Raw genomic sequence first — 15994 nt, forward strand, 5'->3', positions numbered from 1 at the left:
CTTGGCATGACATCATGTTATACGCTGGTTCACTGATTTACGTCATCACGTCTCTCGCCCTTTGTGCATGTCATTATCGATCATCACAAATAGGTAACAGGGAAAATATCATGACTGAGGTGGTCTACTTTACGAATGTGGTTGCTGAACGAATCACATATCTTTCTGAAGCAACTTTCTGAATGGTATGGTATATATAAGTTTTGGTTTAGATATTGGGGATTCAGATCTAACTTTTTGCGAGATAATTAGAAACCACTTGTATGTAATATCATAGTCTATACAATTCTGAGAACAAGTTAATGTGATGAAAGTCGGTTTGAAATGGCCGCAATATCCAGAAATACAGTAAAATAAAGGTCCTAATCAAAAGTGGTATACCCACCTTTAGATATGATCTCTTTGCTTTGGATATCTCAGCCATTTCAAAACCGATTTTCATCTTATAAATTTTGAATTGCTCGTAGAATTGTATGCTCTTTAATATTTCATACAAGTGGTTTCTGATTACCTCAAGAAAAGTTAAAACCTGAATCCCCACCTCAAGAAAAACTATATCACCCCCAGGAGACTCCAAACAAGTTAACTGAGAAACAGTTTGTCACAATGCATGTATTTATTCACTGTCATTCGGTGTATATAAATGCACCTTTATTCATTATTCAAAACGAAATCAAGTAATAAAAATCAAATCAAATCAAATCAAATCAAATCAGATGTGCTTTTCACGTCAGGAGAATTATGATGCAAATTCATTATTGGTGTGAAGGTGATGTTTGACATAACTATGTATGTCATGTATGTACGTCATTTCTATGACTATAGGTGGCCAAAACGAATAGAAGGGATTCTAACAACAAACCATGAGGAACCGTGCGATTACAATTCTCTATCATCATTCGACAAGCGACTGTTTTGAATTTTCAGTTGGTTGATTGATTGATTGATTGATTGATTGATTGATTGATTGATTGATTGATTGATTGATTGATTGATTGATTGATGGATGGATGGATGGATGGATGGATGGATGGATTGATCAATTACATTTCTTGAAGCGATTGCAGAATGAATCGTCTCCAGTGCAGTTGTAGCTAAGCTTGAAGTATATACGTTATCATATGAACGTTAGCATATTATAAACGTCATCATCAGTTCATCAAGTGTTCCGTGAAGATAATACCACTGTTTGCGTTGTACATTCTTCAAAACTATCACACACCAGCGTATAATGTTTTCACTCGATGACTATGTAGTATATAGGCGATTCATCATATCACATGAATGCTGGATCTCAGTTAAGAATGAAACATGCATAATACCGTTTATTCTCCCCCCTCCCTCCTTTTCGGAAGCTTTCTTTTGGATGAATGGTTTTAGTGTATATATGATTGGTTTGTGTCTATACACCCTGTACATGTATAGTGGGTTTTTGATATTCATACTAAGTTCGTAGGTGAGTATTATAAATATGGGATAGACGATTTCAGGTCATGGGCAGGTGGTAATGGTACGGCATCCCTTCTTCCATATCGCTGAGCAGTAATCGAAACGGCATGCGGTGATATAACTCCCATCCCTGTCACACACACAAACACACACACACACACACACACACACACACACACACACACACACACACACACACACACACACACACATATATATATATATATATATATATATATATATATATATATATACATACATACACACTGTGAGGAGGGGGGCACTCAAATCTGGTCCAAAGACACCGTTAGCAAGTTGTATGATGCATATTTAATAATGTTCATCTAAACAGAAGATTACTCCTGTCAATCAAGCCCAGGCAATTATTAAACAGGCCCATTCCCAGGAAGAAGGGGGGAAAAGCCAGCTCGAACAGGAAGAATTTGCTGCAGATGAATTCTCGCAGAGAGTAGGATAACGATGATGTTGAAAGCTCATCTCAAAAAACTCTCATGAGTTTTTAGTCTGTGCAGTTTCGTTTTGGCATCTGATGCAGTGAAACCTCTCCTGCCCCGGTTGTGTGATTTGAATACATATAGGCCATGGGCTAGTGGGGGTCAACGTGCACCCCCTCTGCACTTAACATTCATTGTTGTTTCCATGTAGCCCTTGGTCTGGAGAGTCAGAAAAGTGATGTTAACAAAAAAAAAGTTGGGTCCCAAGACCCGCCCCGTGACGTTTTGTGACGTCACTTCCGGAACGACCTTTTCGCGAATACGGGGGAATAGCATTTGCGTATTATCCTAATAAAGTGGTCCCCATGCCTTTATTTTTCATCAATAACCTAAGATTTTGGTATTTCTAGATTCCTCAGAAGATGGAAAATATGATGCAAAGCACAGTTTGGCAATATAAGCCCTCAGTTTCTCGTCATCGACAACGAAATGGGCAACGATGTCGACAAAATTCAACAAAATTTTACAAAATTTGTTCAATTTTTCAAGTTTCACCCTTAAAGTTTGTATATTTTTGTGAAAAATTTGTTAAATGACTTGAAATTTGGTCTGGATATTAAATGAATATCCCTTTTTATGAAAACAAAAGATTTTGGCCTAATTGAAATCCGATCTTCTTCTGTAGACATTCAAGTGCGCATGCGCGGTGTCTAAATTAGCCTCCGAAATGCCATTTTTGATGTCCAGTATCAAAAATGAGTTACAACGAATCCTTTTATTATGTAAATTCACAACTTTAATCAATTTTTCCAATCAGCAATCACCTGATTGAATAAAAGTTGCCTTAAAATGAGAAATCAAAGATGACTATGGTTCTTTTTGATGATGACGTTGGTCACGACATCGAAGATGAAGACGACGTCAAAGACTAGAATACGACATAGCAGGGATTCGTTTACAAATCTCATTTTCAATTGATTGATCGTGGCGATAAATTTACAGTAAAGGAAAACAAGATAATGAATTTTCAATTCTACTGGTATCTTATTTCTTTGCAATAAACTCAAATCCTGCTTAAAGGGGAAATCCAGTCTAAAAATAAGTTAGTCTGATAAAAAAAGAGTAAAATCTCACGAGTTCAATGGTAAGAATTTGACTGTAATCTGATGAAAAATTAAGTTACTATTTTTTTGCTAATTTCAGCAAAACGTTTCTTGTACAATGGATAAGAATATGCAAATGAGTAACCTGACCATGTCATAACCTCACAACTTTCCATTGATCGTGTACAAAAAATAAAGAAAATTCAATGTTTCAGTCATTGAAGTCTGACAAATGATGTTATTCAATGGTTGCATAACTTGGTAATAGTGATGTAAGATATATCATGATTTGAGCCTCGAGCATAATTGCGTTTGAATGAAAAACTGGAAATGTCAAAATTTTATGTACAAACTACATGGGAAGCTGTCAGGGGATGACATGCTCACTTTGTCATGTGCATATTCATATTGACCGTTCAAGAACTATTTCCTCAAAAAATAGTGAAACTTCAAAATGTCATATAACTTCCATATTTTTCGTGCGATTTCGATCACAATTTTACCATTGAACTCGTAATATTTTATTTTTTCTTATCGGACTTACTTTTATTTGGACTGGATTTCCCCTTTAGATAAATGCTTATAACTAGTTTCACAATTAAAACACTTATCTCAACTACGCTGCACTCACTGGCACATTTCTAGATACTGCATCAGGCGTGGATAATATTTTGACATGATTTTTCCTCTATTTTCTTCAGAAATTGCATCCACATTGAACTTGTCACCGAAATGACACTATACATGATGCATGATAGAGACAATGGACTTTTAGAGGCCTAAATTACTTTAATGTGTTTTTTTTTTTAAACTAGGGAATGCTAACTTGTGGGTTCTTGGCGGTTCTGTGGCATAGTGGGTAAAACTTTCGACTCCCGATCAGAGGACCCGAGTTCGAGTCACGATTCAATCACGATGTACAATTCCTCGATAGTAATGATTATATTAACATCATTTTCATTTTATTTCGAAAATTTGGGAATATGGACTTGCAGGTCATCGACAATGAAGTTGGCATACATAAGGTTGACAAACTTAAAAGTCCATGCAGTGTTTTTTTTTTTTTTTTTTTTGCAAGTTCTCACGCTAAAACATCTAAATATCCATTATTTGTTGTAATATCATTAAATGAAATTTAAATCTAGTCTGGATATTAGATAAATAACCTTGTTTGACAAAAAGACAAAACAAATAAGGCATCATCTTAATCCATGCATCTTCTGTAGACATTTAACTTAAAGTCAATACTTTTGTTAGATCAGCCATGGTGCCTTATGGATGTCCAGAAGCTGACGCTGATTCACCGGGTGCACTTCACGAGTTCAACACCCACGAATCATACAACCCTTGAGTCATAGAGCCCGCGAGTTATACAGCCTGTGAGTCCTACAGCCATGAGTTCGACACCCTTGAGTCTTACACCAGGCAAGCCAGGCCCACGAGTTTGACACGTAATAAACAAGACCCACGAGAAAAACACATTTACGGCCCTGCGATGTGAATATCGAACTCGTGGATCATTTTTAACTTGTGAGTTGTTGTTGTTGTTGTTTTTTTTTTTTGGGGGGGGGTTGTTGCTTAGAAAAGTGTCAAACTCGTGGACCTTGTTTACCTAGTGTCAAACTTGCGGGCCTTGTTTGTATACGGTCGGACTCATGGGCCTTATTTGCCTGCTGTCGATGTCATGGGCTGTACGACTCATTAGCTGTATGATTCATGGATGTCGAACTCGTGGGATGACAACGAATCACTTTGCCATCCTTTCAAAGTCTGAAATTCTTTTGAGCTCTGAATCGAATTCCAATGTCACCATCAGCGTTATTTTATGAGTGTATTGGTTTAATGATTTCATTTTTGCTCCTGTCACTGCTTCTATGCCAGTATCGGGCTTTGATACATGAGCCATGGTGCCTTTCAGAACGTCCACAAGCTGATGCGGCATCACCTCCCTTGAGGTGAAGTCAATAGAGGTCGCATTAGATCTTCATCCTTCGTCTATCCATGATCTTCATTTTGGTCCGTTGCTAGCTTCCATATTCTTAGTTTGATAATTGCTATGGAGGACATGCTGTTCAGAGACATATCTGAGAAGCCAGATCAAAAGTTTTTGCTTTTGTGACATAAATCATTTTACCGTACTTATAGACTGTATTGTCAAGAATCGCAGAGCATTCACCTCCAAATTCTTCTGTTACCATGCAAAGCACAGCAAAGTATTTTCAGTTCATCCATCACCTCAGCTGTCCCATTTCATGATTCAGCCCTTGTATGTACATAATTTCCAGGACTCCACGCATTTACTGGCTGTAATACCACTAGTTCCTTATAGGTAAGGGGAAGGTAAAAACAATGTCGAGGCTGATGAGTCATTTCATGCTGTATTTCCAAAGCTTGATGAATCTTGAAATGTTAAAGCTGAGATGATAATGAACCGGAACGATTTACCTGTGCCTGGTATGGTAACAGAAGAACTCTGTAAGGTGAATGCCTTCCAAACTCTTTACAGTCCAAGTGCGGTGAAATGGCTAATGTCACAAAGGCAAAAAACTTTGATTTGGCTATGATACCGCCCTGCTGAAAGGTTTTACATTATGAGAGCCAGCAACAAACCCAAACGAAGGACATGGATGGACAAAGGATGAAGATCTAATGCGACCTCTGTGGACCTCAAGGGAGGTGCTGCCGCGTCAGCTTGGGGACATGCATCCTGGGCCCCGTCTTATAAAGCCTTCAAATCAATCATAAGTCCCCAAATCAATCGCAACTTGCATTGCAGCACACCCAAAACTTGTGATTGATTTCTATCGCAAGTCTTTATAAGACAGGCCCCTGGAAGTCACTGTGGCTGATGAATCGGAGCCGATACTGGTATGGCAACAGTGACATGAGTAAAAATGGATTAATTCAACATATACCGCACTCAGAAAATGACCGTTATGGACATTGGAATTTCATTTGGTTCAGAACTCATGCGCAAATGAATATCAGACACTGACAGGATGGGGAGATGATTCCGCATCAGCTTGGGGACATCTTGTTAGGCACCATGACTTACATGACCTATGAATCAGAGCCCGATACTGAAAGTGACAGTGAAAGTAGTGAAAATGCATTCATTCAACCAATAGAATCACAGAGTTACAATGATAGTGACATCGGAATTTAATTGTAACAGTGTTCATGGGCAAACGAGTGTCAGACTTTGAAAGGATAGCTTAGAGCTGGTAAATGACTCCATCAATTTCAACATATCGGAATTAAACCAGTGGTAATCATTTGAAGCATTTCGATGTTGGACCCTCAATAATTTCATGCTGGAAAAAAGATAATTAGCAAATAATTTTATGAAACATCATATAACCAATTCTACTGTGAACAATGTTACATTTACAAAGTTTCTTTATAGTTTCAGATGGAATACAAAAATTTTAAAAAGAGGTATGACAAATATAATTGGTTAGTGTTGACTAAGTATGAATGCTAATGATATTTTCAAAGCATAAATTACGAAACCTGACTAAACCAAAAAATACTCTTGAAAAAAAAGGCTATTGGAATTTGAGTATCTAACAGCAACCAACTTTTAGCAAAGAATGAATGTATTATATGCCTCATATGATCTATGAAATCAAACTCTTATTACTGAACTATCAATGTCTAATAACCATTTCAGATAATGTCCCATGAATTGGGGAATTGCTTATAATAAACATGCCTTTATAGTCCCATTAAATGATTTGTTGTGGTAAATTATAGAATTATGATGTCATTTCATATGATCAATAGAAATGGAATAGTTGCCTCCAATTTCTCATTTTAAGACAAATTTCTCGTAGTTATTTTCTTTAATGCAAATTATAATACTTGAAGTTTCTGATCTTTGACGAAAAACTGATTGCTAGACAGCAGAAAAGAACTTACGGCGGCTTGTTTCACACACCTTGCATACACACTAAACATCTTAAAAGAATTCAGGATTATTAAAAAAATACTAAATTCTCTTTTAAGGATTCGAGTTTGTTGAGAAGGCAAAATGCAGATGTAATCAAAATCTTCTTTTCCTCATAGTTATGGTGTTAATCTTTAAGGGTCGTTTTAAAGCAATTGCTAAATTCAGTTGAATTTGGTATTTAGACGAAACTCCAATGTGAATTTTGTCATCGACGCCGCTGTCTTTGCCGTCATCACTGAAGTCAAATGTATTTCAGCAGGTGTTTGATGATTTAAACAATATGATTAAAGTTCCGATTCTACTTGAAATATACGAGTTAATATATCAATTTACTAGTTACCAAAAGGGACATGTTGTTGGTTCTTATTTCGCACTCCTCCTACCCTCTTGAACATCTACAGAAGAGGCCAGGATTAGAATAATGGCTCATTTGTTCTTTTTTAATGAAAGATGGCTGTTCATTTAAAGGAAAAGTTCAATTTGACAGACATGTGACATGTGGCTTGAGTGAATACACTAATATTAGCAGAACACATCAGTGAGAGTTTGAGGAAAATCAGACAATCCGTTCAAAAGTTATGAATTTTTGAGGTTTCTGCTCGCTCACTGCTAGATGAGAACACTAATACAGCTTGTGATGTCACTGCCATGTGTAGAACGATATAAAGAAAATAAAAAGAAAATTCAACATATTTTCACTTTTCTTAGAGAATAAAGAACACTTGACGTGTCTCTGTCAGAAGGCAGGAAGAATAATATCCTTAACATAAGTCACTGACATATCGAAGAAATAAGCACATTTTTCAAAAAATAAGATTTTGTAGAATTCTCTTTATATTTTCCTTACATTGTATATATCGTTCTACGCATGTGACATCTCACACTGTAGTAGTCTTCTCATCCAGCAGTGACAGTGCAGATACTTTAAAAATTCAAAACTTTTGAATGGATTGTCCGCTTTCCCCAAACTTTTACTGATGTGGAATTCTACTAATATTGCCGCATTTACTTCACCTATACATGTACACGAAGCTGGACTTATCCTTTAATATCCAAACTAAATTCCAATTAATATAGTGAATTAACCACAAAGTAATGAATATCTAAATTAGCATAAGGGCTTGTGCTGACTTAGTTTGTTGACCTCACGAATGCCCATTTCGTTGTTGATGACCTGCAAATCTCTATTGCCAAATTTTCGAACGAAAATAGTAAAAAGAAAATCAAAATAGTTTAGGTCATACTGCGTATTAATTAAATGAATATAAATTCATTGAAATCAACGGAATAAACAAACAATCAGATATTCACGTTAATAAAATCATTACCATTTATTTGACCTACCCAATTACAAACATGATTTACAATATTTTACGAAATTTTAAAAGAGACTAAAACATATCTGAAATGATCTCTGCTATGTCGTAATTCTAGTCTTTGACGTCGTCTTCATCTTCGATGTCGTGACCAACGTCATCATCAAAAAGAACCATGGTCACCTTTGATTTCTCATTTCAAGGCAACTCTTATTCAATCAGGTGATTGCTGATTGGAAAAATTGATTAAAGTTGTGAATTTACATGATAAAAAGATTCGTTGTAACTCATTTTTTATACGGGACATTAAAAAAAAGGCATTTTGGAGGCTGATTTCCAGACACCGCGCATGCGCACTTGAATGTCTACAGAAGAAGATCGGATTTCAATTTGGCCAAAATCTTTTGTTTTCTTAAAAAGGGATATTCATTTAATATCCAGACCAAATTTCAAGTCATTTAACAAATTTTTCACAAAAATATACAAACTTAAAGGGTGAAACTTGAAAAATTGAACAAATTTTGTAAAATTTCGTTGAATTTTGTCGACATCGTTGCCCATTTCGTTGTCGATGACGAGAAACTGAGGGCTTATATTGCCAAACTTTGCTTTGCGTCATATTTTCCATCTTTTGAGGAATCTAGAAATACCAAAATCTTTGGTAATCATTGAAAAATAAAGGCATGGGGAACACTTTATTAGGATAATACCCAAATGCTATTCCCCCGTATTCGCGAAGAGGTCGTTCCGGAAGTGACGTCACAAAACGTCACGGGGCGGGTCTTGGGACCCAACTTTTTTTTTGTTAACATCACTTTTCTGACTCTCCAGACCAAGGGCTACATGGAAACACCAATGAATGTTAGGTGCAGAGGGGGTGCACGTTGACCCCTACTAGCCCATGGCCTAATAATATGATTTAAACACACTCATTGTCATCATCATCATGTGTGTGTGTGTGTGTGTGTGTGTGTGTGTGTGTGTGTGTGTGGTGTGTGTGTGTGTGTGTGTGTGTGCATGTGTGTGTGTGCAGGTGTGCGAATGATGTGTGCGTGTGTGTAATTGTGGGTTAGTATCATCTGTGCACTATACAAATTGTGACTGCGTATTCGTTGCACGTGTAATGCTTCCATTTTCGACTCATTATTATTATGAAACTTTTTGAGTTTGAATTCTTTTAAATTCTATCGTGTCTACAAAATTACAACTTCAAAAGCAAAGCAGTTGTTATCAACATTATTTCTACCTCTCAATTATTTGAGTAATACCAGTATGTAACAAACCAACCGCATGACGCTTTCTTATAAAATTCGTAGATTTATTTATCGAAAGTCAGAAGTTTCTTTCGTTAGTATTTTTGTTATTTTATTTCTGTTTTTGAAGTGTTATATACCCACAGGTTCATACAAAATGCTGACATTGTGTAATCCTACTATGATATCTTTAGGAGCTATCCTATGCCACATGGATGTTTGCGTCCTGGTAACATGACCACAGGAACAGGACTATTACTTCTTTCCTATGCATAAAATATCTGAAAATAAATATGATGGTTTATACTGAAACTCACTACTCGCTTTTAGAGACAATGTAAGTATTCAAAAAAAAATAATGGAAACAGTCGGTGAATAAGACCTCACAAGGAAATCTTTACGTCAAATGTCTAGGCAGACCGAAATATTCATTTATGAATCTAATCAAACTCGTTATCCAGTCCCTGGCCAACCGTCGCGTCACCCCGGCCGCGTCGGGGAGTTCTCCCTGTCACTCCCGTTGTCCAAACCTATATCGTACGGAATTGACGCCAGCTAGCGAGGCGTAGCAATTAAATATTCATGGTTTCCCGAACATCTATCTCACAGATTCGAGGGGGTGGGGTGAGATGAGGTGTGCGCTCCTCTGAAATGTGTCATTATCGTCGAGGACCCGTTTGTTTGCAATGTCAAAGGCACTTTGGGATGGTGCGGTGAGATGAAGGTTGATCCGACAGAAAAAATAAGAGGAATCAGTGATAAACATGGCTCAGCGGTATGACTCCCCCCCCCCCCCCCAGCCACCTCTCTCCCTTGCCTCGATCCCCCCCCCCCCTTCCATGGCCGCTGGCTCTTTAGGTACCACTGTTTAAAATGCAATATTGCTTTAGATCGATAAGTGTATAAATTTTGCCTCAGTCACAATAGGGTTAAACAATCGAACAGCAATTGATATCTGGAATATATATACAATGCAAGACGTGGCAGTTCTTTGCTACCTGCATCGCTTCAACAGAGATCTCCCCCCCCCCCTTCATGCATTCGCCTTGCACGAAGGGCCATCTGAAGCTCATTTATTCCACGCAATTCTTTTGTTGCCTCTAATCAAACATTAATGATAGCCTACTCGACTCTGCTCTCTCACTCTCACACTCTCTCTCGTATTTCGTCACGTTCGTTTCGTGTTAGCAATTTATCATTCACGGTCTAGACTCCGTGCGTTGACCTGCATCCATGCCCAGAGCGAGGCATTTCGTTTCTCACTTTCTAATGGCAAAACTATCCATTCTTAACCACTTCCGATCGCCGCCATCACTCCTTGATGGCACCGTCACACAAGAACTTGCAGTGGTGCAAAGTTTCCCCTGCTTTGGATAAGTTGTATGTTTTTGACTAAATTTGCGAGTAACGGTTCATCCTGCTGTATAAAGCAGAACGACCAAACTGTAATCGGTAATTAGACAACCAAGGAGGTTGTTTACACTATGCATTTCTGGAATTCACAGTACGACTGAGTATGAGGAAAATGTGAAATGTTGCAAAATGGAGCAAACGTGGTACGTCAAACAGTATATTAATCCAATTTGATTTGTCTTTTCAGGGAAGGCATATGCTTGAAAAGAATGCATTGTGAGATTCTCATTAGATTCCAGGCTTCATCCATGGATTAAAAACTGCAGTAGTATCTACGGATATAAAAGAATAAAGGTTGACCAAACAATCATCTGAAGTATAGGACTCGAGAGTTTTTGAAAGTGCTCACATTTCAACATTACTTATTCCGGTGGCCTTTTTTTTTTCTTCATCGGAACGGTACATTATCAATAGCAAAAACTGTTTCTACTTTTCCCTTTTGATCTGTTCCCATACTCAGCTGTTTTTCACATTCCAGGAACACCCAATCACAGCGAGTGAGGTGTTATTTTAAAGATAATTAATCAGGCTTTTTTACATGGTATGATGTCATATCTTTTGAAGATAATGTCGATAAAATAGAAACATATGATATCATATTGCAGAATTTATACTTTGACTGATATATTCTACAGTGTTGAAAATTGACTCTCTTTGCTCAGTTTAACAAAATGTTGAATGTTGGAACATAACGACGTCGGTAATCACTTCAATGAGAATCATCGTGATAATGATAACAGTATAAGGTGCACTGTGGTAGAACGTAGCATGCCCTCAGAACCCGCATACGAGAATCCCTGTGTTCAAGACCCTGGCCAGTGCGCACTTTTATTCAAGGTGTTCTGCCCTTTATGTTCCTCTTGACTGAAGAGGGAAAATGAGGAAGGTGTTACTGTCATAGCCAAGTTAGATGAGGACTCTGTGGAATTACAGTGCCAAAGATAACGAGGATCCCCTCCATGAATACGAAGGGTCATTGTTCTATTCATTGTTATTATTGTCATGATGATGGCGGTGGTGATTATGAAAATGATATATTAACTTTTTTATATATTACAACCTGTATTTCGCTATTAGTATTTTCATCATCATTCCCATTAATAATTTTATTATCATCTTCATTTTGAACATCTTTATTATTTTTCAGGGAGTGACACATGAGGGCTCACAAACCTCCGGGTAATAGTAAAGAATTTTACTTTGGTGAGCCCTGGCCCATAGGTCACTCCCTTACATTTAAATAATATGTATCTTATATTGCAGTTGTATGTCCAAATGAATAAATAATGATAACATTAATAATAATAATAATAATAATAATAATAATAATAATAATAATAATAATAATAATAATAATAATAATATTAATCACTTCTCTCTTTAATACCGTCGTCATGTTAATCGTTGGGGCTATCATGACCATCGTCTTAACATATCATGTTCATCATCACCATGACAACATCATCGCTATCATTGTGATTATATATACCATAGAACAATTCTAGCGAGTCTGATACCTTTCATACATGTACCTCCTTGTCCCCCTGCTCACTTTCCCGCACCCCACAGGACGTGTTCTTAGTGTGTTTCTCCACCGTCAACATCGACTCCCGCGACAACGTGTCGCTCAAGTGGGTCCCCGAGGTGAGGCAACACCAGCCGAACACCCCCATCATCCTGGTGGGGACCAAGACGGACCTGCGGGAGGACAAGGCGACACTGGATGCTCTGCAGAAGCAGAAACACAGACCTGTTATGCACGAAGAGGTGACCATCTTACCAAGATGTCATCCTGGTTCCTTGCTTTACATATAAAAGTCAATCCGCCCCGCCCTTCCCTTCTCTTGCTCTTCAAATGACAAGTTCCAACTCGCTGATTATCATCGCTAGACATTTAGATATGATACGCAATGTACATACTTAGTTCAGCTATATCACAGCGCTTACAGAAGATACAGTTATGTACAAAAACAAATAATAAGATACATCATTGTTACAAATGAGGGAAAAGATAAGCTTTCAACACTTTCTTAAAAGTGTGTACCGAACTTGAAGAATTAAAGAAAGTCAATGAAAGTGGGTACTTCGTTGTATGCCTGTGTTGCTGTTACTATTACGATCCCCAGCTTCAGGAAAGGGCTGGAGTGGTGCTATATAGGACGTAGATTCCTTCTACAACGAAATATACAACTCGAAACAATAATTGTTAATGTATCTTGGTGTTTGGTTGTCAGAGGCATTATAAACCAGCAACAATATCTTGAATACAACTCTTTCCTTTAATTGACACCTAGTGAAGGGAAATTTAAACAAGAGTGGGGGATTATGATAACGTTCCACCATGAAGAAAAGGCGAGCAGCCCAATTCTGTAACTTTTGCAATCTACTTAATTGTGCCCTAAGAAATTTCGTTTGATAGGAAGCCATTACAATAATCTAAGTGGGACAATGCATGTCTTCTCATAACATGATATGCATCTTTGGTTATGTACTCCCCCATTTTTTGACACGCTTCTCAAGTGGAACCGAAAAGATAACATTGATTTAATCAGTCATTGACATTTTTACTAATAGGCAACAAAAATATCACGGGTACTTAAAAGATGTAGGTTAGAGGATATTAAATCAATCCTCCGTTAATACCTTCGTCCTAACTCCCATGTCCCCACCCCTCCCATATTGCCAGTGATGTGAATTAAAACGAACGAAAGAATAATGACATTGCCCGAGATATAGTGATTAATGTGATAATATTTCTCTCGGTACTTTCTATTTCCATTCTTTTTTCAATTAAATTGTAGATATTCCATCGATCTTTGGCTATATCGAAGCCCTCGTCCCCTTAATTCATGCGTTTGCTTCAGTTTGCTTGAGGGATGTTTGCCATTCAGGAAACGTTTCAATCAGTTTTTTTTTTCTCCAATTTCATCATCTGCTACAACAGATAAAAACCATCAACTTCCTGATCACTTTCAGAGAAATGTATAATTCCCAAAACCTTAGTGCCCTGGGTGACAATACTTTCTCCTTGATTAATACAAATGCTTGAAATGAATGAGTTTATTTATGCTCTAAATCTGATGTTGTGTTTCCAAAAGGTTATTGTGAATAATTACCTCAAAGCTTGACTGAGACTTGTCTGATCTAGCAACAATTGACCTATGGATGGAGTACGGATTTGGGTCACAGAAACAGTTGCGCTGAAGGGAGCAGATGAAATAAAAACAAAAACAAAAACCTATCATTGTCATTGATTGCTCTTGTAGGCTAGTGTTTATTACCCATGCATGCCTTCCAACATAACATAGAATACCCAAATAATTTAAAGTTGCCTGTGCAGTTTCTCTTTGCATTATCCACCACTAAATAACAATTTTTTATGTAATCGTGATGATGGTTACATTTGGAATGGTTACAGCTCGTTATTCCGAAGGTTCGTTATTCCGAAGGCTCTTCAGTCCGAAGATTCGTTATTCCGAAGGTTCGTTATTCGGAATTTCATTTTCTGATCAACAAATCTTCGGAATAACGAACCTTCGGAATAACGCCACAATTATTGTTCGGATTAACGAACCCTTTTTCATTTTCGGATTAACGAACCACTAGGTATAGGGAATTTGTGTGTTTCGGATTAACGAATCTTCGCATAACGAACCTTCGGAATAGCGAACCTTCGGAATAATGAACAGCACCCTTTGGAATATGCTCGAGCATAGGCAAATATCACAGTATCACAACCAATGTTTGCAATACTCTACTATGCCTCCCAGCTGGATATCATGTATTTTCATTTCATAACATTGTGTATCCTAGCTGAATATCATGTACTATTTTTGTTATATTTGATGTATTTTTTCAACAAGAAACATGAAAATGAATTGAAATTGAAACTGAAATATAATCATATCAGAATCAGTTATATGTTACAAAATCTTTCGAAGATATGACTTCACCTGAGGTATAGCTTGTTTATACAACGGCCTTGCGAAATTATTGATGCTGAATTTTTAGTAATTTATTCCGCGCTTTCTCTCTTTCTTTCCCTCTGCAATGCTGTACAGGGTGTCCAGATCTCAAAGACAGTCATGGCGCTGGCGTACGTAGAATGCTCAGCGAAGAATAATGACGGCGTCACGGAGGTGTTCAACCAGGCAGTGAGGGCAGCGCTCAATCCTAACCAATTCAAGAAAAAGAAGAAACGATGTTGTATAATCTAAAGACTTCATTGTATAATGTATCATACTTATATAATACCTTAGATAAGATTATTGATTTCATTATGAATGGGCCTTAAAGCAGCTACACAACTTTTCTCTGTGCTTCGTATCAAGTAATGATGTGGATGTGGTATTGTTGTCAGGTCTCTTATTTCCATGTACTGCTTTATTTTGATATCCATGTGATGAATAATACGTAAAGTGTACCGGTGTACAACTCGCTTATAGGTGCACAGACGGGCGAGGGCTATAAGATTGGTTCCGTGACATTTGTTCCTGCGGCAGTTGCTCCCTAGAAATATCTACACGCTACACCAAACATGAATTCCACCCACAAACATAACCCTATTCCTAATCCTTGCATCAACCTAAACCTAAAATCCTATCACAACCCAAACCCTAAGTCCTCGGAGAAAATAAGACCGGAGCAACTATCGCATGAGCAAGATGAATGTTGTGTCACCGGCTAGATTAGATAGATTCAGCAGACTTTAAAAGCACCTTGGTTTCCAACTACCAACTCACTTATCTCTTAATATCCATTAGCTTTGAAATCCAATTTTGACTTTCCAAATGGAACATTTTGGAACAGTCAAAGCACTTTCGTCATTACATTGACTTGTGATGTCTGCCAATGAGACGTCTTCAAATCTACACACTTGTGAAACAAAAAAAAAAGGGGGGGGGAGGAAAGAAAAGTGTGTGACTTTCAGAGTTTTTAGACTTAATTTGGTCGGACCTTGTTATGAGTACGAGAAATGTACCCCTTAGAAAGACCGCCATGATATATGAGTGTTATTGATGTTCATACTAGTCTTACATAAATACCACGATAC

General features: G+C 37.4%; 1 protein-coding gene across 1 annotated transcript in view; it reads left to right on the top strand.

The window, feature by feature from the left end:
- The window catches only part of LOC139741118 (ras-related C3 botulinum toxin substrate 1-like), a 45495-nt gene extending 30330 nt beyond the window's left edge, over positions 1 to 15165 (top strand). The window contains exons 4-5 of the mRNA XM_071651706.1: positions 12511 to 12708; positions 15003 to 15165. Coding sequence (XP_071507807.1) covers positions 12511 to 12708; positions 15003 to 15158 — 354 coding nt within the window. The 3' untranslated portion in view covers positions 15159 to 15165. The remainder of the gene's footprint in view (positions 1 to 12510; positions 12709 to 15002) is intronic.
- Positions 15166 to 15994: the final 829 nt, after the last annotated feature.

Source organism: Diadema antillarum, unplaced genomic scaffold (assembly GCF_040938485.1).
Source record: "Diadema antillarum isolate AM-2024a unplaced genomic scaffold, OU_Dant_1.0 seq00000905_RagTag, whole genome shotgun sequence".
Lineage (NCBI taxonomy): Eukaryota > Metazoa > Echinodermata > Echinoidea > Diadematoida > Diadematidae > Diadema > Diadema antillarum.